The 22,286-nt window shown below is 37.2% G+C and overlaps 2 protein-coding genes and 2 long non-coding RNA genes across 5 annotated transcripts in view; 3 read left to right on the top strand and 1 right to left on the bottom strand.

Annotated features, from left to right (window-relative positions):
• LOC133525415 (uncharacterized) overlaps positions 1-22,286 on the bottom strand; it is a 37,631-nt gene that overhangs the window by 12,435 nt on the left and 2,910 nt on the right. The window contains exons 4-6 of one of the 2 annotated variants that reach the window (XM_061861659.1): positions 20,573-20,685; positions 20,091-20,274; positions 18,561-18,907 (exon numbers count right to left, since the gene is read on the bottom strand). In XM_061861659.1, the coding sequence (XP_061717643.1) occupies positions 18,786-18,907; positions 20,091-20,274; positions 20,573-20,685 (419 nt within the window). In that variant the 3' untranslated portion in view covers positions 18,561-18,785. Of the gene's footprint in view, positions 1-18,560; positions 18,908-20,090; positions 20,275-20,572; positions 20,686-22,286 lie in introns of those variants that run through there. The other variant, XM_061861660.1, reaches the window with a different exon arrangement.
• On the top strand, positions 1,027-7,637 carry LOC133525417 (uncharacterized). Its single transcript, XM_061861664.1, has 5 exons — positions 1,027-1,172; positions 4,997-5,075; positions 5,467-5,661; positions 6,012-6,156; positions 6,816-7,637. The coding sequence occupies exons 1-5, from the start codon at positions 1,162-1,164 to the stop codon at positions 6,917-6,919; spliced, it is 534 nt and encodes a 177-aa protein (XP_061717648.1). The 5' UTR covers positions 1,027-1,161; the 3' UTR covers positions 6,920-7,637.
• Positions 9,974-12,577, top strand: LOC133525419 (uncharacterized). The gene is made up of 3 exons (XR_009800572.1): positions 9,974-10,893; positions 11,772-12,011; positions 12,482-12,577. It is a non-coding gene; the product is annotated as an uncharacterized LOC133525419 (long non-coding RNA).
• LOC133525418 (uncharacterized) lies at positions 12,575-16,588 on the top strand. The gene is made up of 3 exons (XR_009800571.1): positions 12,575-12,659; positions 14,226-14,412; positions 15,161-16,588. It is a non-coding gene; the product is annotated as an uncharacterized LOC133525418 (long non-coding RNA).

Here is a 22,286-nt window from a genome sequence, read left to right as displayed (position 1 = left end):
GGCGTCCAAGTGATACTCACAGGTGCAAAATTTGCAAACAAATACAAAAAAAAACACAGTCCCGGTCGCTGTCCCTACACTCATGGCAAACCTAATGTAGCGTATGAAGAAGACTATGATGATGTGATATTGTCAGTTGAGCCGCTACGAAAAATAACTTTTCATATATCTTTTCTATCCCTTTAGGGACTAGTAGGGGACATGTCCCCGTTTGGTGTTCAGGTGTCCCCGTTTGGTGTCCCGGTGTCCCCGTTTCGTGTCCAGGTGTCCCCGTTTGGTGTCCCAGTGTCCCCGTCATTAGACAAATTGTGTCCGTCAATGCTCAGAATTTTGCAAGGGTTGCCATGCCTCCCCATTTAAAGCTTGGTGTCCAACTGATACTCACAGGTGCAAAACAATAAAACCGGACAATTACGAGTCGGACTCGCCCACCGAGGGCTCCGTACGCTTGTCGTTTTTTAATGGGAGCGTAGCTGATAATACTATTACTTATTCTGTGGCGTAGCTTCAATTGTATAGGAGCGGCTATTGAAGTATCGGTCATGTTCTAAGAATACTGAGCAAGAAGGAAATCCTGTGAACTTATTCTACAAACCGTTACGAAGGAAGTATTTCCCAGTCTGCACCCTTTTAAGGTCCAAGGTCCGAAGAACAACAGATGAATAACGAACGTAACAGCCAGCAATCCAATTATGAACCGTATTCCTACGCAATACATCCCAAATTCAAACGGGTGTTCCAATTACTCTTACGACAAGGTAACAAAGTACTCTGAACCAGAAGGCCTACCGCGAACACCGAAGTTCGCAAAATGCGTGCATATTTCCCTGTCACTCTAAATACGTCTTAATTGGAGTAAAAGAGAACGATGCCCGCAATTTGCGAACTTCAATGTTCACGGGCGGCCCTCAGAACCAGACAGACTTGATGATGTCATTTGGCGCCAGACGGTGAAATCGTGTGAAAGAGAGAGACACAACAATAATAGCGCTGTCTTTTACGCGCCAATACTCGACCAAATGATGTTTGCGAATATTTTAGTGGCAACAAGGTGAGATTGCCACTTGAGCTGTTTTTCTTACTGCTATTGGACGTGTATCGTTTCAACTGTTTTTTACTAGTTATTTACGAATAGTAAAATCAATATTTTAAGTGTTAACGATGGAATCTAAGTAAGTATTTTATATATTAATTGGGTATTTCAAAGTTTTTTTACATGAACTAGTTTTTAAGCAGCGGTGCGTGAAACGTTTATTTTTAATTCGCACAAGTTCATAAGAAAGCTCAACAAAAACATGACCTCACAGAGGTTTGCGATAACAGAAAAAGATTATGTTTGTATTTTAATACTACATATTAACCGAGTATGCCAAAACACGCTACTAGGTATTGAACTCAACTAATTTAAATAAATTAGGATCAGTTCTCTTTTCTATAGAACCTCCAATAATGAGACGTATACGACAAAATTTGGAGTATTTTTGATATTCCTTGATACCTGTAAATTTTATGTTGCTTTGCGTGTTAACACATTCACCGCTGAGCAACGAGCGTAGCACTACATCGTATCCCATAATATGGATTTCCCGGTATGTAGCGGAAAACGTGTCGTGATTAGCGCTGAATGGGTTAAAAGTTGAATTTCCTATTCGTCTTTTATGTTTTCGATGTGTTTATTTGATGATAGTATACTTGGTTTCACCATGATTAACAAATTACAACATAATATGTTTTTTATAAGAAAACAATAAAACGCAAACTTAAGTAGCTTTTGTATAGTAAATCGGTGCAAGAGTGCAAAAATGATGTTAAATATTTATTTTTCAGGAAATATGGAATAGGCCTCAATATTGGTGCCACGCCCATTATAAGGGGTGTTTACTATACAGGCCGTGAGACTCACCATGAAATTAGGCTTTGACTTCGAGATTCGAGTCATTTCAAGTATTTATTTACTTTATTGCATATAAGAAGGCGGAGTTAGTGCAAGGAGAAATGTAACATAATATTTACGGCCTCTATAAACGTAACCGATAATTGCATGCGATTTGCGATACATTACGGCATCTGATTGATCAATTGAATTCGTTGTTTCTACTTTGCCGGCAATAATATTAAATCACATGTCATTTGTTGCAACTTTGTAAATATCAATGACGATACAGCTGACTGACCATTTAACAAACTTATAACATCTGGAAAAATTCAGGTTCAAATGCTGATGGCACACTTATTTGGGATGAGAGCGACATTTAGTGAAGTGAAACTCCTAATGAAGACCACAAAATAACGGCGTCCTGTTTTATGACGTTTATTTTTAAATCATTACTTTCTAATTAATTCATTTGTTTTTAACTTTATTTCGCCATATCAAGGAAATAATTTAAATGTAAAACTAATATTTTGTCTATAAATGAGTAAGAGTATACTGTTGTTGATTTTGTTTGGCCACATCATAAGAATCTGTTTTATACAGAATGCTTATTTCGAGTTAAACGAACCCATAGTCAAAAAACCGCTCCAATACAATTAGTGCTGTAGTAACCATTAATTATTATAAATTGAACCGTAAATCGGTTACGATCGGTTACGTTACGGTTTATGGTTCAATTTGTAATGGTTAATATTCAATTGCAATTAACGTTTGGCCAACACTGCATACAATCAAAGTTACGCTCTTATTTTAGAACGACATGCTTAAGTTACATGAAACTTGGCATTAACATTTACGTAACATATACATATCTATATCTGGAAACAGTTTTCGTTGCTAAAACATTATCATACAAAGAAAATGGAGCGAATAGAAGTTTTGCGGGTAAACCTTCCGTTCGATCAATTCCTTTGTTTTACACTTTCCGGCAAGGAAAACTTATACTGGATCTGGATATATAATTGGGTTATTTGAATGTTCAAGTCGAATGTCATGTTATTTTTTAATGTCTTTTTAAAATGATAGCTTAACTTCTATTTTATGACGGCGGCTTAGTTCTAGGTTCGTGTAATTCTTAAGGATCCCCAGCTAGCTCGTTCTCCATACAAACGTAGTTACGCTCTCATTTTAAAACGACTAGCTAGATTGCTCTGAAACTTTGTACTTACAATAGGATAAGGTATATCTAGGCCTGTAATTAGTTTATGTAGGCTCAAATACCATAGTCAAAAAATACAGTGAATTTAAGATATTCATACAAAACTTATTTTTGTTCTATTTCGTTTGTTTTATAAGGTGGAGCAATAATTTTTTTTTCATTTCACCCCTAAATATATTGTATGTGTAAAGTTTCATTACAATCCAACACGTAGTTTTAAAATTAGAACGAAACTCCGTTTGTATGCAGCAGAGCTTACCGGGCTCTTAAACTCTAAGCCATACTTATATGATCTGTGGCCATACTGAATATGTTGGTAATACTCGTACAAAACAACATTTAGTGAGAATTCTAAGTACCAACAAATAAGCTGATTGTGTCATAATGTCGATGTTTTCTGTGAGATTATTCGTTTTCGTGATTTTAATGTTATCATAAATTAGTAAATAAAATAAAATAAGCCTTTATTGCTGTTCTACAGCGGTAACAAACAATACATATACAATATCTTTATAGCACACCTCATATTGTTTACAATAAATGTTTAGAGTCAAACAAAGACAATTTGATTAAGGCAACAACAGGCGGTCTTATCGCTTAAGAGCAGTTTTTTTCACGAACCCAAACATACTTAAATTTACGTCTAACTTGAAACATACATAGACATACATAAATAACAAATATTTATCCAATAAAGAAAAGAAACAACAGCAATATTTATAAATAAATAAAATAAATAAATATTATAGGACATTATTACACAAATTGACTAAGACATTTTTCGATTAAATACGAGTATATAGCCAACTGCTTCTAAAATCGTTAAACTGGGAGATTTCTCATATGTATCGGTATGTTGATAAATATTCTTGGCGCCAATCCAAAGAAAGTATTTCGCATTAATGCCAATTTCATAGGCTGAATGTACAACTGTCTCTCATATTGAGAGCGAAATGGTAGCTTACGTATCTTTATGCATATGTAAACAAATCTGGATTCCGTCTACGAATAAAGGCAGTGTAAGAGAAGTTTTAACGATTTGAATGAGGGAATACAACTATCTCTTACATATATACCGCAGATAGCTCTTATACATCTCTTTTAAGCTATAAAAGTGGCCTCGCAATTTACAAAGTTGCCCCAAAAAATGATTCCATATCTAATATTTGATACTACTAGTCCATGGTATGCTACTAGAACTCTAGGTATTACGATTGGCGATTTTTGTCAGTTTATTAAGAGCGTAAGCCGATTTGTTCAGGTACTTATGATTTTTCCAAGTTAACTGATAATCTATTGATAATCCAAGAAATTGGTAATAGCTACGTTCTCTATTGATGTGCCTTCGTAATTGACTTGGTATTATATTATTTAATTCTGTATTTATGTCACGTTCATGATGTCTTAAATCATTACATTTTATAGGTAACGGATGTACTATCGTCCCCAAATAAAACAATTGGATAATTGACATTCTTCGGCAAATCATTAATTTAGACTAAAAACAATAACGGACCAAGTACACTTACCTCAGGAACCCTATGCTGTATACAGTGTTCTTCAAAAGTATACTTACATTGGTGCTTAGTTGAATTGTACATTCTGGATATCTCAGTATATATTGTATCCTATCTTTTAAATAAGATGATATAAGATTAAACGAGTTGCCTGTGTAAGGCTCGATCAAGGCAAACATAATCAAAAGCCTTAGACATGTCGGTATTGTCGGTATAAATCGCACAAATCGGAGTTTGCATCTGTTTTGGAAGTCAAACTAAGGGGCACGTTTTTACATAGACTTTACCTGTCTATTACAATCAATTATCTTTGCTATTGGGACCATTCTGTTATCTTTCTGGTCCTTTTGTTGGCATATAATAAATAAATAAAATATATGCTTTCAGGCAGCCTTCTTCTGCATCCTCCGTGAGCTGCGGGGGGCCAGTGGTAAAAGGATGCTTCGTATTCGCCATCATAAATGCCGTAAGTGTTAAATATAGGGTCCGACCAAAGTTTCGGTTTCAACATAATAATATAATCATGTTTCGGCCGAAGGTTCGGTTTCGGCCAAAAACTGCGGAACATTGGACATGGAACAGTCGACGTCGATCGATAGCTTCTACCTAGACAAATCAATCTATCGACGTCGACTATTCCATGTCGACGACTCGACGTCGATCGATGCCATCGATCAATTGGTCTGCTAATACCCTTACGGCCAATCTGAAACTATTTTTATCGTTTTTGCTGATTAGCTTAAAAAAATATATCGGAATTTAATATTATAAAACTAATTAATTTAAATAGAGTTTCACGCCTCAGAGTATGGCCCCATAAAAAGCCATCAAATTAACTTTCTCCTTGGTGATTCCAGGTTATATGCGTCGCAGCGTCCCTCGGTAGCCTGGCCTTCCTAATCTTCATTCTATACACCTGGTTCGACGGAGAATCCCGGGGCCCTAACGACATGGTGCTGGTGTATCTGTTCACGGGCATCGCTGTGGGCTGCTGTGTGGGCAGTGCCTTAGCGCTCACGTTCGCTGTCGTGCTGGTTGTGGGAATTCGCAGAGTAAGTTGATCTATCTTATCGTTTTCCCGATTGCAATATTTTGCGTTTAACCTTGAAAAATAGACTTTGAAAAGGATAAATTAAAATATTCCTTAGGAACTGATGTTTGCAGTCAGCAAACTCCATCCCTAATTATCATCAAATCAGGATATAATAATGGAATTCGGAAGAAATCGTGGGAAGTCTTCAATACTAATAGGTATCTCTAATGGTTTGGTTTAATAGTTGGTTGGTTAATACGGATCTTTTATGTGATAGGTTATATAGCAACATCGGGTAAAATTGCTGATAAAAACCGTAAAATAATGACATATTACGCTGCTTTGTAATATCGGTTGTTTCTGTTTCAGGGCAACAAGGGCTACGTGATGGCCTACCTGAGATACGGCGTTGCCGTGGTGGTGCTGAGCGTGCTCGGGTGCCTCGGGTTCATTGGGCTAGAGTGGGGCGAGACCCAGCTCATGATGTACACTTTGATCCCACTTGGGGTTTGTGGTAAGTCTAATCTTTTATACAATAATATACTTTATTTCATACAACAATGGGTACGTGATGGCCTACCTGAGATACGGTATTGCCGTGGTAGTGCTGAGCGGGTTTGGTTGCCTCGGGTTCATCGGGCTAGAGTGGCGGGAGACCCAGGTCTCTAACGACTGAGAAAAAACCCACAAAGCGAGTTGGTGATAACTAATAAATAAATAAATATTAAAGGACATTCTTACACAGATTGACTAAGTTCCACAGTAAGCTCAAAATGGCTTGTGATGTGGGTACTCAGACAACAATATATTCGTATATAATATAAAAATAGTAAAATTATTTTTGTTAGTTGTTACCACTGGGGACAGATGAAAAAAAAATATTTGGTGGTAAATGGTGGGAATAATTCCTCATGGCGTGCTCCACTCAACTCTCGGCTATCAGTTTTTTTCACGAACCCATTGAGGGATTACGAACTCTTGTCAGAAAATCCACCATCTATGAGTTGAGCGCTCATATCGAACTTTCGCCAAGTAACTGTAACGAATAAGTTCGCCCCTAACAACATAACGAGTACAGTCAGCCAAGAAAGTGGTGAATCACTTTCTTGGCTGACTGTACTTTAAAACCTGGGAGCCTTCAGTGTAAAATAATAACTGTTTATTTATTTTCAGTTATATACTCCTTGATGCTGATACCAGTGTACCAGACCTACGTGGTATTTTCAAAAAGCGCGCCCGCTACACACGCAAGACTACTCAACACTTATGATATTTGAAAATCACCTATCTAAAGTCTGACCGGAAGGCCGCAAAAACGCTACGCCTGGATCTGAGGACCCACTGCGAAAATAGAAAATCGAAATTTCGCATCTGCATTTCGCTCTTTCAGCGTCTCCCGAGCGTTGGCGTCTAGTCAACTCCATGGCTGCTACTGGACGCAACATTGGAGCAACTGCACAGCGACGCCATTTTTCACAACGCTGACGAGACGCTGACGCTCAAAGACCCAAAAGACGCTAGTGTGGGGTGGCCCAAAGAAATTTCGTTTAACAAGTTACTGTCAAAAAATGTTTCTGTGACACTCAATTTTATTGCTGACTGTACTTCTCATATGCAATGCATGTGTATCGAGTTCTTCTCGATACACATTCTTCTTCTCTTCTTCTCGAGACCTTTCTAATAAACCTAAACTCGATATGTTTATGATCTTCCATCGAGGACCTTTGGAAACCTACCGACTGCATCGTCAATTTATCAAATCAGCTCCATGCAGTGCGGCAGAGTTGCAGATTTTGCAGCTTAGTTGGTTAGAACGACTAATAGGCAGAAAAAAAAAGTATTAAAGCCGAGTTTAAGTAACTAAGACTATTTTTTAAACACAAGCTGCATTTTTGGTTATTACAGTAGGTATACATCTAAAATCTTATAACTGAAATTTTCTAGTCTCAACAATAGTTTTAACTGTGAACCTTATACATGCTTATAATTTATAAAAGGTATTTAACTTCTAATTAAGAAATATACATGCTTTTTATAAAAAAAAAGTTTTTTTCTACTTAATAAAGCAATTGCTGTCCCATAGAAAACATTGACATCTGGGGTCTAGCCAAGTACACATCGTTGATAGAAATCGCCAATCGAAATTTAATTAATGTATGAAAATAATCACGTGACTTTTCGTATAGATCGTGTCATTCACGAAGACGCGTGCCTTGACTCATATTGTCTTGTTATTAAAGGTTAGATTTAACAAATCTGCGCGTCATCGAGGATGACACTAACTATAGCATCTGTCATCCCGATACACTTTGACTTTCCTTTAGCATTGTCATCTTGACTTGGTCCCCGGAAGTGAAGATTGCAGCTGTTCGTTGTTCGTTAGATAACTGACCTAATTCCATATTCAAATAACAAACCCTGGCCTTAGGCGGCTGGAAGAAAAATCTCCTGCGCAGCTCATGCTGCCGGATACCGGGCCGCAGTATCCATTGAGGATTACTTCCACCTCTGACAAAAAAGACCTGTACACAAAGACACCTCTTTCCACAATCTTGTATTTTCAGGAGCCCAACTCACAAGTATAAGAGTAAAATGCACAATTACTAAATTACATCATTTGGAATATTTTGATGTCATTCTGATGTCAGTGTACGTTTTAATTGGCCTGATTATCATTTTGATGTCACAATGTAACTTTGAATTGGCCTCAAGGTCCATTTTGACAAGTCCAATTTTAGGATGTTTTGGTTCAATATATCCGCTTCTGTCTTCTTTAACGCCATGATAGATGGGATCTCAACTATATAGATTTAAAATAAAGTTTACATATTTAACGTTATTGTTTACAACTCTTAACAGATTGAAAAAGGATTTCAGTTTCAGATGAATTTTATGGTGTAGGTACAATTTATTTCTGGTGATAAGAAATGTTTCATAAGTGTATCTAAAGGAGCTTTTTCAGTTATTTTCTTTTCGACCTTTAGTACAGCCACAGATCATATAATACTAGGTACAGCTGAGTTTCGTGCGCCGGAGTCATGCACGAAGTCGGATGGCCGAATGTTATGATTTTTTTATAATTTTACTAAATAGTGTAAGCAAATATGAATGTTACGTTGTTGGAAACATTTCTAAAATACCTGATGTCAGGGTGATGGATAATGTTTAATGGCTTACCTGGCAACACTTTAGTTAGGAAGCGGAAGCAACAGCGAGTAGACTCGTTTACTTGGATTGGGGAAGTCAAAGAGACGACATCTGGGTTGCCATCAGGGTTAGGCAAAGTTAAAGAGGCACCTCCATTTTATACTTACAATTAGAGCAATTACATATATATACAAATAAAAGTAAGATTTAAATCCCTAATAACAAGAAATTCTTAATAAAGTTACTATTTGAATGGCATATTCATTGTTAATCTCCATTTGCGTATTTCGATAACCTCTCTTACCTACAATGAGATAAATATAAGATAATTATGTTTACATGCCTCTGAAGGTTAAAAAGTTATACATGTCGCAGAATGGCCTGGACCATCAGATTTGTGGGCAACTGGGCATCGTAATGGCTAATTAGCTCTAGGGCACCTCGAGATAATAAATAAAAATAGTCTAGATCCAACTAAGTCACATCATCATTGGTCTTTGCGTCTATTGCTGACGATTTATGGTGTAACGTTGGAGAGACACCGTTTTTGGTGGCTGAATAGACCGATGCGAGACTGACATGGTCTACCACAGGCCTGACAAGGGAACTTTGCGGAAAACGGTACTGAAACGCCTTGTCGTTGTTTTAGCCTCTTGTCAGCGAGTGCAGCGAACCAGGTCTCATCACAAAACTTGCGACCACAACGCGTTTGCGGCACTCCGTCCGTTGTTTTGTTTTGTCACAATGTAATTGCACGAAAGTCAATAAACAATATACAACGTCCTTTTGCCAAATCTCTAATCAGAATCACTGATTATCAAAATTAATACTATTCTGTAATAAACGCGTCTACACGTTGATTCGTGTCAATATGAACTGTCGCAGGGAGCAGGGCACCAGTCGCGCGTCTGCGCTGGCGCAGCAATTACCTGACCACTTCATCAGGCTTGTCCCGTGGTTTGTACAATGGGTTCCCGACATACATAACTAGCTTCTGCCCGCAACTTCGTCTGCTATAACATTTATAATATAGGTACGCAAGGATTGTGAATTGATTTAATTTCTACACATAAATTGACCAAAAAACCGTGATCGTTAGCGTGAACTTTCAAACGTGACAATTCTTCAAATAAATTTAAAAGTGGAAAAAAAAAAATACTTTTAAATTTATTCTAAGCTTAATAGCATCGTTTACAGACGTTTCTGCTTGTCAAAAATTAATTCTTCAAATATTATGATACCTACTGTTTAAGTTCCAATAGCTGGTACACAATGTAATGTCTATGCGAGGTTCGGACCAAGCAAACCGCATGACAGTTGCAATAACAAAGTGAGGCTATGTCATCATTAATGTTAATTTTCTAAGAAAATATGACGTTTATAATGACACTGCCACACTTTGTACTGTTCAAGTCAGTGCAAAGTTAGCTTAGTTTGGTCCTGTCTAATTTATTTGTCTAAAGTGCATTGCGTCCATTGAACGTAGTACATTTATGTCAATGATTGCGTCACACTTTGCCTCATTAATCAAAATGTGAGATGCAGATACAAATTGGACCAAAAAATTGGACAGGTGGAATATCATCCATAGACGGACTGACGGTCGGGCAACAATGGGGGCTTTGGCAAGTAAGTTTATGCGTGTGCGCGGTCGGGCGCGCAAACAGGCGCGGCGTACGTATTAAATCGTGACCGTGACCCTCAACTCGAGGCACCATCAGTCCCCGTCGGCATTGAATAATTTTGTTATTGTTTATATTCCTTTTATTTACGCATCAAGCTTACGGAAAACCCACTTATCCCATCGCTGCTATATTCAACTACCTGGAAATACCTAGTGTTTACAAACTTTACAAACTTATTTTTGCGGGTGTAAACGGCACGCAGGAAGATTTGCCGCGAGCTAAATGTAACGCGTTGATATAGTTCGGGAGTTGCCCGCTTGTATAGATGAGTTTGTGTTTTTTATCTTCATGATTTTGGTTATGTAGCTATATAGACAGTCTAGATTAGCACTGCTAACGTCTGAGCTATTTTGACCACGGCAGTCGTCATTCGGAAGTTCGTGAATAAGAAAGTGTTTTGAAAAGCGTTATTAAAAATTGTAAGTGTTTTCTTAATATTTTCATGTCACAGATTTTCAAACTGTGATCGGGTGTTTTAAAGTTATATAGTAAAATGTAATTGCAGATAGATATAGGTAGTTTTGTTTACATTTTCAAAGTCACGACCTTCTCTATGTATTTAAATATTTTCAACACACCAGCTCGTAATCGCTTTTTTAGTTCCTAAAGCTTATGAGAGAGTTGCATTTTATCCACGAGGTTGGCAAAGCACACTTGTTGGTGTGGTGAAAAAATTGTTGTTCACTCCGTAGCAAAGTTTACTACAACTTATCTGCTTTGCCTAAAGGTTGACTGGTAGAGAATGCCTTACGGCATTAAGTTCGCCTATTGTACAGTGTGTTTTCTTATGTGCAATAAAGATTAAATAAAATAAAAAAATAAAAAAATAAAGTTTAACCTTTGTGCCTTAAGAGTCCCCGGCACGCTCGGCCGAATTTCACCTTAACATACAAACTAAACGGAGTCTCGTTCTCATTATCAAAATTCTTGTGGGATTGTAATGAAACTTTGCACATACAATGACATGAGGTATACCTAGGGCTGAAATAAGTTTATATTGCTGCATCTTCTAAAATAAAAGCAACAGAGCACTAACAAGTTTTGTATGAAAATCTTAAATTCCCTGTATTTTTTAAACTATGGTCTCTAAGGCTACTTTACCTTATTTCAGATATACCTTATCCTATTGTAAGTACAAAGTTTCAGAGTAATCTAGCTAGTCGTTTTAAAATGAGAGAACTACGTTTGTATGGAGAACCGAGCTTGCTGGGGACCCTTAAGTAGTGATAGACATGGAGATTAACGAATTAAGATTTTCTGATATTTGCAGTAGCACTAAAAAAATATTTATTTGCAGATATCTATTCCGCAAATACGGGAACAATCATGACAATATTATCGGATGTCAAAACGAAAGGATTTGATTTTTAGTTACTAAAACGCACAGAGCAAAATACGAAATAGCTGTGGAGAGTATGAAAAATAGATTGAACACAACAAGATGGATGTCAGAAATATGAAATTGCCAAGTTTAAGAATGTGTTGTTTTTGCATATCTCTGAAGGCTGGTATTTTGACATGGGGATACATCAATTTAGTGAGTAATGTTTTTTCTTTAGTATTAGGTACCATCTATGCGACTTTTTTTAAACTACGTCGGTGGCAAAAAAGCATACGACCCGCCTGATGGTAAGCAGTCTCCGTAGCCTATGTACGCCTGCAACTCCAGAGGAGTTACATGCGCGTTCAATCAATCAAGTTAATCTGTGTAAGAATATGCTATAATAGTACATTACGATACAAGTGCGAAAAATAGGAAATTCGAAACGAGTGGCGATAAATTAAAACACGACCGAAGGGAGTGTTTTAAATCGACACGAGTTGCGAATTACCTATTCGCACATGTATCGTACAACGTTTTACAGTACATATGGCCCTTTAAATGTTCGACACAGTAACATAATATGCTACTTCTCGCACTAGTGCTATAAAGTAGCCCCATATGTACTGTAATATTTATTTATTTATTTTATCGCAGATATAATACTGAATCTTACCTATTTACAGATTTACCATGCCATACTGTTTATCATATTATGCTCAGGATTTCAAGACATGCTCGTTGTGGCAATGTTTTACATCTATGGAGGAGGGGAACGAATTTTTGGTAAATTATGTGATATCCCTGATACTGCTGTTTAGTTTTTCCATCTACAATGCGCATCTCGTGTGGGCTAGTCATAAGGTAAATGTCACTTTTTCACATACAAAATACACACAAAACCCCAATTCTGATTAACATTCGGCCAACACTGCTAAAATGTTGGCCGAACGTTAATTAGAATTGACCATAAACCATTACAAATTGAACCGTAAACCGTAACGGATGGTTACAGTTTACGGTTCAATTTGTAATGATTAACGGTCAATTCTAATTAACGTTCGGCCAACACTGCAAAATAGTGTGTCTTTTTTCTTAGTTTATGGGATAAAAGACCTAAAAAAGAACTAAGTTACTAAGTCGAGTCGATTTTTTCATAAATAACAGGCCAATTCGAATATACATGACATCGAAACGATATTTAAATGACGTCAGAAATCATTCGCGCATTAATTTTATTATATTTCGCTCGGACGTCCATACATGTATTACCGCGCGCGAGACGTCCGCGTGAATGATAACTAGCTTGCATCATTCAGATATCATTTCAATTGTTAGTTTAATTAGCGAAGGTTAACGAGTGCAGTGTCAAATGTGATATTTATTCAACCAAAAACGTCAGTTTTGAGTTTGGACACTGACAGATCAGTATTATGTCGGAAACAGATCGAATAACTAAAATTCAGGACTTCAGGTTAGAGTGACATCTTGATAGTCAGTTTTTTGCTCATTAATATTGTTTAAAGTGTAATATAATAGCTTATTAAGTATACAGTTATTAGTTTGCAGTGAATGGAGAATTAATCTTGAAATGCGTTTAACCACCATTTTGGAGTCAACGGCCGGTAGTCCACGTGTTCCTTGTAAAGCTATCGCTTTACAAGAGCTGATAAAATCACCGTACACTGTCTTGTACTAACCGTACAATTTTAGTCGTATTTAAAGCTCCTAATACCTTGATACTGGCGGAATAGTCTCACTGGACTGAAGCCATCATTTTAAAAGAATGAATGAATGAGTTTTGACTCTGACCAATCTTTATTATATCGGAAACAGATCGAATAATTAAAATGCGAATACGCCTGTGTCACTTTAAACTGAGACTGACTGGCTAGAGATAAACTGAGACAGTTTAAATCTTTCGAAGATACCTAAATTTACGTATATACTTTATTTAATAATTATTATTTGTATTTGTATTAAAACAGGTTTAAATTTGGATTTATTATAAATAATTATTTTTAATACAAGTTATTATATCTTTGAAATAGGGGCTGCCTTGTGCGATCTATGATTAGAATATTTTAAATAGGGAAAAAGCTTCCCTTCTGATGACCATATTATTAGAAGTATTTGAAATAAAATACCTACCATAAAATGTGCCTACTTTAAAATCATATATTGTGTAAATTTATAGTACCTAAATCAATATATCATGATTGTATCCCGAAGCTTGCTGAGTGGTCTAAGTAAGCTACGAGATTGCAAAGGTCTTCTTCGTATTTTAGTTTCACTAATCGTAGTGAATTTACTACTTTTCTAAATTAAGGTGGGCCTTATAAATGCCTCACGAAGGTAACTAAGGTCCATCTCACAAACTGTTGCGTTGGCAAAACAGATTTTTTAACTAATTATTTTATTTCATTTCAGAATAGTGTGAAAATGCTAAATATTTTATTCAAAGTTGGTGCTTTACTTTGGATATTCAAGTTTTTGTACTGCAGTGTATATATTGGCTACTTTCTTATGTCTGCGATTTTTAGAGTTACCGAGCAAAACAGCGATCCAAAAATGGTCCAAGTTAAATTTTTACTGGCATGGGTCTTGTTAGAACCAGGTGAGTGTCTTTAATCTACCAAGAGCCCGTCCATTTTTGCCCAGGAGGGTAAATTTGCCTAGAAAAAGGATAGTTCTTGGCATAGTGCTCAAAGATAGGCTGAGGTGGGCGACATGTTTCACTTCGTACCGAGAAATGTCGTCAGGAGCTTGCGCTGACAGTCCGGCGCGGACTTAAAACTTAAGAGCGTTTTCTGACTTAAAATACGTGAGTAATCGTTTTAATATATTTAGTATGTCACGGAAATTTTGTTATTAAAACTGCAATATTGATAGCAACATCTCCAGCATCTCCTGAGGATGCCTCGTAGACAAGCGTGTTTCCGTGTCGAGTTTTGTACTTTTGGTGGTGGGTTGTTATTACTTAATTTGCGTACCTATTTATTTTTGCGGTGGGAGGTTGGGAACATTAATTGCATGTAAAAATACGCAAGTAAGTATAAAGGGTTAGCTCTGATTGTCTAGCATGTTATCTTTTCGCGGATTAGCAAAGTAATATTTTTTGTTTTAATCAGTAGGTATGGATTTCCGCAAAGTAACGCCTGATTCTATTCATTATTCGAAAACGGGGTTTGATTCTAATCTCCATGGTACTATAACAATTTACCAGTTTGTTTCTTCATCAATTCTGAACGTTAGATGGTCGATGTTTACCCTCGGACAAAAATGGAAGGTTCCTTAGTGCGGTATTTACTATGAAGCAAAAATATAATTTTATTTATAATTAACGCTTACGTTTCTTTTTCCAGTTTTTCAACTGTACGGCCTCCTACTAATACGCAGTTTTATGTTAAAACTACGAGGAGAAAATCACTGCGTTGGATATATGGATGTTGATGAAAACAATGATGTGGAGTTGGACCGCGCACCACTAATCGTTCAACCCATATAACCTACTGAACCCAATGTTGAGTCAAATTAAATTGATATGTCGGATTATTAGATTATATGTCTATTTTGTGCAAATGAACGGCTTCCTTAAGAGGAAATTTTAATTTTTCTCTCTGTATATTGACATCATGGAAAGTATTTTTACATTATATGATTTTATATTAACCATTGACGTGCCTCTAATTTTGCATTTTTTTATTTTTTTATTATTGTTAAAAATAGGAGCGAAAACCGATTTCATACAAATTTTTAAATGACTTATCATAATAATAAATTAAATAAGTGGTTGGATCAAGGGTCAGATGCAGAAGGCGGTGATCTTGGACACGGCGCGGATAGTGCGGCGGTTCCTCTCTCTGCAGCCCTGACCACCGGCAGCTTGGGCCCTGCCCCGCTGCTGGCGGCACACTAGGTTAAGTTTTTTACAATGTGTTTATATGTGTTTTGTATAGTATTTTTTAATGTATTTTTATATTTTACTTTTGTATCCATATTGTAAAAAACATAACCCTAAGAAGAAAGAGAAATAAAGGAATTAAATAAAAAAAATCAAACGTCCCCTCCGTTTGATTTTACATAGGTGTGGTTGATTATACAACAAATTGTGTCAAATTATTTTCAATAATGTTAATATCCAGAGAGGAAAATGAGGACTACGTTTGTATGAAAACACGATTTCACGCGGGTCCTCCACTTTCGTCTTAATACAGAGGTTGCGGTGCGGTCCAAACAGCATCCTATACATAGTGGAAGGTGTACGCAAAAAAAACACTGGGGAGTATTGAGTAATTTTTTTATATGGGGTTTTTTCAGAAACCTATTGATTTTTTTTAAGAACTGCGGGTGAACAATTTTGTTTCGACCTCTATAATGTGTGTGCCAAATGGCTAAACTGTACATCGTTTTGCGGTTTTTGTTTGGAATCAGGCTCGTACGCTGTCCACTAACACGATTGCAGATCGGTGTCAGGGCTCCTCTACGAAACGGCCAAGCGTAGGCCAGTCTAATGGACGCCGCTTTGCAGTGGAATGAGATAGCAATATCACTTACTCCCTCTAACGTATAAATACGTCCCTTGGACTGGCCTGCGCTGGGCCATCGTGTAGAGGAGCCATCAGGGGCTTCCAGGAGCACTGGGACTTTTTGCATTGCTCACGTCACGGGGATATGTTTGATGATTGTCTCACTGTGATAAATATATGAAGCTATACTAACAATAGTTCTAAGTCAACTTTTTCTTACTAACAACTATGGATATGTTGCTGAAATAAATGTTTTGAAGTGAATTGAATTATTAATTACCTACATATTAAATAGGTATTGTTACCATATAGGTACCATACAACCACCCAACTAATATGGTTTATTTAATCGAATGGCATAAAAAAATTACAAATAAATCGAAAATATATCAGGTATGTCATAACTTTATATCGAAGGTTTTCAGCCATTGAGCTGCCTCAGGAGTAAGTGAGAACAGGTCATCGGGGCTTCCAGGATAGGCTCTGAAGGGCACTCCTGTACCACGTGTTGGACAGTTTGAGAGACGGACTAATATTATGGTGTAAAAGCTCAACAATTTCGAGATCTCGCACGAATTTGTCGAGATTCAATCTCCTTGACAGGAAATCTCGATTTTTGCCATCTCGGTCGAAATCTCGATCAATAACTTCGAGATCTCGAACGAGATTGAATGATTGATCCGTGTGTATTCCTTTGTATTGAGTAAACTTTGGACTGTGCGCTTTGACTTGGCGCTCGCGGTGTTCCACCCTTAGGGCGATATTCGCTTGAACGCCTTGCAGGGAGGGAGTAGGCCGGTATTAAGATATATGACACCGCGAGCGCAGGCGAATATACCTACCTAAATTAAACAACCCAGCTGAATATAGATACTTAGGTAACTTAAATATATTAAAATTTATTTGTCTTTGTCTTAAATTTTATTTTGTAACTATAAGTATTTTACAATACATTTTTAACTCATTGCCAGTTTTTTTTTAAACGCCTAACAACTATCAGTCAGGTGTTCCGATTTTGCGGAGTTAAAAATAAATTCTTATTGACTTAAGCGCATTATGCAACCTTATTTATTACTAAGGAATTATGTACAGTCAGCATCAAAAGTAGCGGATCAAATAACGTTTCATAAGTATCTACCATTCTGTACAAGCTTAATAAAAAAGGATGTCTTTAATATAGAACAACAAAGACTGTAAAAGATATACTTTTGAGCGCGAATTTTAGAAATTTATCTATATTTGGAAAAGTTATCCAGAATGTCAATAACTTTTGGTGCGTTGTTTCATCCGCTACTTTTGATGCTGACTGTACAAGGGTAACACAACTTTTTAAATGAATTATCAACTTAATTTAGACGTAAAAAAGTCCCATTCCACTTTTAGGGTCCTATAGCCAAAATTGCAAACACGGAACATTATAGTTTCGTTACGTCCATCTGTCCGTCCGTCTCTTCATATGTCACAGCCATTTTACTCCACAACTATACGGTAAGTATGTATAATGCAATCCCTAAAGAAATAAAACCGGCCAAGAGCATGTCGGGCCACGCTCAGTGTAGGGTTCCGTAGTTACTCTTCCGTCACAATAAGCTAAACTGGAGCTTAAAGTATAGTAAATTGTTAACCAAGGGATGAAACGGTACCTTTCACGCGAGTTGAACAAATAAGCAAATTTGCATAATCAGTACCTAATTAGGTAAAGTAAGTCTTTTTCTATGAAGGGGGAACTTTTTGCGATAACTCAAAAACAGCTAAACTGATCATGTCCGCTATAGTTTTCATTTAATGTCTTTCTTAAGCTCTACTTTCACGATTTTTTTCATAATTTTTGGACCTATGGTTCAAAATGTAGAGGGGGGGGACACTATTTTTTTTTCTTTCGGAGCGATTATCTCCGAATATATTCACTTTATTAAAAAATGTTTGTCGAAGACCCGTATTAGTTTTGAAAGACCTTTCCAACGATACCCCACACTGTAGGGTTGAAGCAAAAAGAATATTCACCCCCACTTTACGTGTAGGGGAGGTACCCTCAAAAAAATTAAATTTTTAGATTTTATTGTACGACTTTTTCGGCTTTATTGATTTATATATCCATGCCGAATTTCAGCTTTCTAGCACTAACGACCACGGAGCAAAGCCTCGGACAGACAGACAGACAGACGGACATGGCGAAACTATAAGGGTTCCTAGTTGACTACGGAACCCTAAAAAGGAGACTCGTGTTCATAACTCGTTACATTTTCTCACTTGTTTATTTATTACATATCAATCCTTACGATCAGTGTTGTCTATCCATCATGGATCTCTTGATTAGACAGGGTCGCCATTCGAGTTACCAGCCTTGAGGGCGACCGCGAAAATTCAACATTCGAAGAAATTCTCTCATTCACCACACTTATTTCATTCACCAATCGAACTACAGGGACGCAGACGTTCATGGTGGCCCCACAGGTCAAGTTTATACGTAAATCCCTTTTTTCGTGTTGCTGAATTCCTGTAGGCGGACGTGATCGAAAGATTTCTTCTCTTTGAGCTTCTTGTGCGTCTGGTGAACCAGCACGAGGAATAACGAATGGAGAACTGGAAACAAAATGTTAATAAGTATAGAACATTAATTAAAAACGAGTGAGAAATGTGGACACTCACATATATTGGAGTAATTAAAATAAGATATCGACGGCCACTCAAAGGATTTGGTTTTGAGTAAAAAAAAAGTGATACATCTTTTTTTATTCATTTATATTCACTAGAATCGCGTTCAACTCGTAATATTTTTTCGACAGAGGTTTCAGCCCTCTTAGAGAAAAGCGAGGAAGCCTACGATAGTCCGCAGGTCAAATAATTTGGAGGTCGCTGCTCTAGCAAGATTTAAACGCTATTAACAAGTGTGCTTGTAATGTCATATAGTCCGATGGTATTCTTCATTATCAATGTGATCGTGATAAAAACTGCTTGGTCCACTGACCACCTCATCTACTAGGCGGAGCACATAAGACAATCTAGGTCACCACACACACATATTTAAGCACCCGTACAGATTTAGTAAGGAGCGCGACCGTTTATTTCACTTGCGTCCACAAATTACGGCCAGTAAATTATTAGTATTTCTCACAATCGTGATATAATAGCGAGCTTTTCAATCGCTGAGTTGTCTAAGTAAGGTATGAAATTGTAAAACTTGATTATATAGAATCATATTATTTTATACAAATAATTAATGAATATTTATAAGTATCTCAGTAGACAAAAATGTAGTACAAAAGACGTAAACGCGCGACTATTTTGTACCGCCCTGCGCCCGTTTAGTATTTTCTGTGGGAGCGCGGCGGCACGTGATTGGTCAATTTTTTTATAATTGACTACAGCGTATCGAAATAAATATTATAGTTGAGCTGGGAGCCCATACATGAAAAGTACGCAATCACAGTTTGGTATATGAAATCTTAATTCAACCATTACCGTCGACAAGTAGAAAATTTTTTTTTTTGTAATCGCTTCATAATGCGGTCGGTGTAGTCTGTGGTACACTCACCACACCCAAACAGCAGCCAGAGCCTCTGAGCAATCCTGAACTCGACATCAATAGGGGCAGATGTCGAGGTCAGGATAGCTCAGGGGCTCCGACCCAGGAGGGTCGGTATATCGGTGCAGGCCCAGCTGGGCCCAGCTGCTCGCTGTCGCAACTGAGAAGCATCACAAATACAAGGGCTGCTAGTACGGTGATCCTGTTTGTGCAGTCTGTGGCTTGATCATGGTCACTCACCACATCCAAACAGCAGCCAGAGCCCCTGAGCTGTCCTGAACTGGACATCAGCCCCGGGGTCAGTGTAACGGCGTAGACCCAGCTGCTCGCTGTCGCAACTGAGAAGCATCACGGACACAAGGGTCGCTAGTACGGTGATCCCCACACCGTACATGAAGTAAGCTTTCACTTGCCTTGGTCGACGCTGGAATTTTAAGAAAAAGAAATGAGAATACGACAAAATACTAACTTGGTTAGCCTAGCGGTATGGACGTGCAAATTCCAATCCGGAAGTCGTAGGCAACGAGTACAAATGAGTTTTTCGGAACTTATGTACGATATATTATATGATATTTTTCCAGTCGCTTTTCGGTGAAAGAAAACATACCGAGGAAACCGGACTAATGGCAATAACACCCAGTTTCCCCATTACCTACATCTACAAGTTTGACAATAGCTTAAGGTACCATCACCTCAAAAATATATTCCATTAAAACACTTACTTGACATATTCCATTGCAGAGAAGAATGGAGAAGATTAAGTTGAGAAGAACAGCGATTGGCACTATGACGTATATGAACACTTCAGGAATCCAACCACGGTAAGAGTGACGACCTGTATAAGTTAAAAATATTATTTTTTATAATCGTGATATACATAATACAGAGCTTTTCAGTCATATGTACGTCGTCAGTACTAACTGAGTTTAGGCAACGATGCATGCTGAGCGGCCTAAGTAATAAATATAAATAAATAATAAATATTATAGGACATTATTACACAAATTGACTAAGTCCCACAGTAAGCTCAATAAGGCTTGTGTTGAGGGTACTTACACAACGATATATATAATATATAAATATTTATAAATACTTAAATACATAGAAAACACCCATGACTCAGGAAGAAATATCCATGCTCATCACACAAATAAATGCCCTTACCAGGATTTGAACCCGGGACCATCAGCTTCGTAGGCAGAGTCACTACCCACTAGGCCAAACCGGTCGTCAAAAAAAAAGTAAGGTACGAGATTGAAAAGCTTGATTATATCATTATTCTATACAATACTTTTTCTGCTGGTCCGCTAAAATAATACTTTTTCTACTATAAAACCAAACTAATTAAACAAAATTAAATCTCAGTAGATGAAAAAATAGTACAAAAGACATCAACGCATTTCTTATTCATTAAATAAGAGCGCGTTGATGTCTTTTGTTCTATTCTTTAGTGACACGTGATTGGTCGAAAACATTAAGTTGAGTCGGGAGCCCATAGTGAAAAGTAAGTCTTAATTCAACCTATTAAGTCGACGAGTAGAAAAACAATATTAACTATGAAACATTCTAGCTTTTAAGAACTGTATCTAAACTTCAATACACACTTTTTCAAAAATTCAATTTTTGATACAATCTTTTATCGCTGTCTGTGTTCTTCTTTCAACAGGCAACTAATATTCTTAGAAACCATTCCAACAAACCCAAATACAATTCGGTTGCTTTGATTTATCAAAGAATTCCTATGACCACCTGTGTCCATCATCAGATCAGATCAACTTGTATAATGTATATAAAGTTTGAGCTCAACCGAATGGATTGGGTCTAATTTAGTTTGCATGATGATTTGACCCGAACATAAAAATATTACATGTACATAAAAAAACAAAAAACGAATCATGTAAAAATAGAGCTGCATTACTGTTGCGGCGTTGTTGTTGCCGCGCATATCTGTCAATTTCCTTGATAAAATGAGTCAAGCGTAATTATTATGTTGTCTCGCCTATGATGCTGGCGGTCAAAGCCACTGTGCGAACGGGACAGGGATATATAACTTCACGCGTGTGAGAGAGATAGGTATTGGCGGGTCAATGTACGAAATTCTTCGTGCTTAGCGTCCTTATACAATGTGTAACAAAAATAGTGGAGATCCGTTTAAGGGATATTCGTTATCGTGTTCTGTTTAGGAAAAAATAAAAGAAAAAAATGACGCAAAAAAAAATTACGATCTGTCCCATGAAAAAAAAACTTTTTTCACATCAAAAAGTTTTTTCTTGTATTTTTTACACAATACCGAATGCATATTTGTGTTGTTGTTGTCTTAAGGCACCCCAGAGGTGCAAAGGGTCTTCACAAGCTCGCGCCACGCCGTCTATCTTCAGCTCGCCTTCTGGCCTCACTCCAGTTGAGCTGGTGGTGGCTCGTAGCTCACTTATGACG

Source organism: Cydia pomonella, chromosome 15 (genome assembly GCF_033807575.1).
Source record: "Cydia pomonella isolate Wapato2018A chromosome 15, ilCydPomo1, whole genome shotgun sequence".
Taxonomy (NCBI): domain Eukaryota; kingdom Metazoa; phylum Arthropoda; class Insecta; order Lepidoptera; family Tortricidae; genus Cydia; species Cydia pomonella.
Note: the sequence above shows the minus strand (reverse complement) of the source record. Positions and strands in the feature narration are given on the sequence as shown.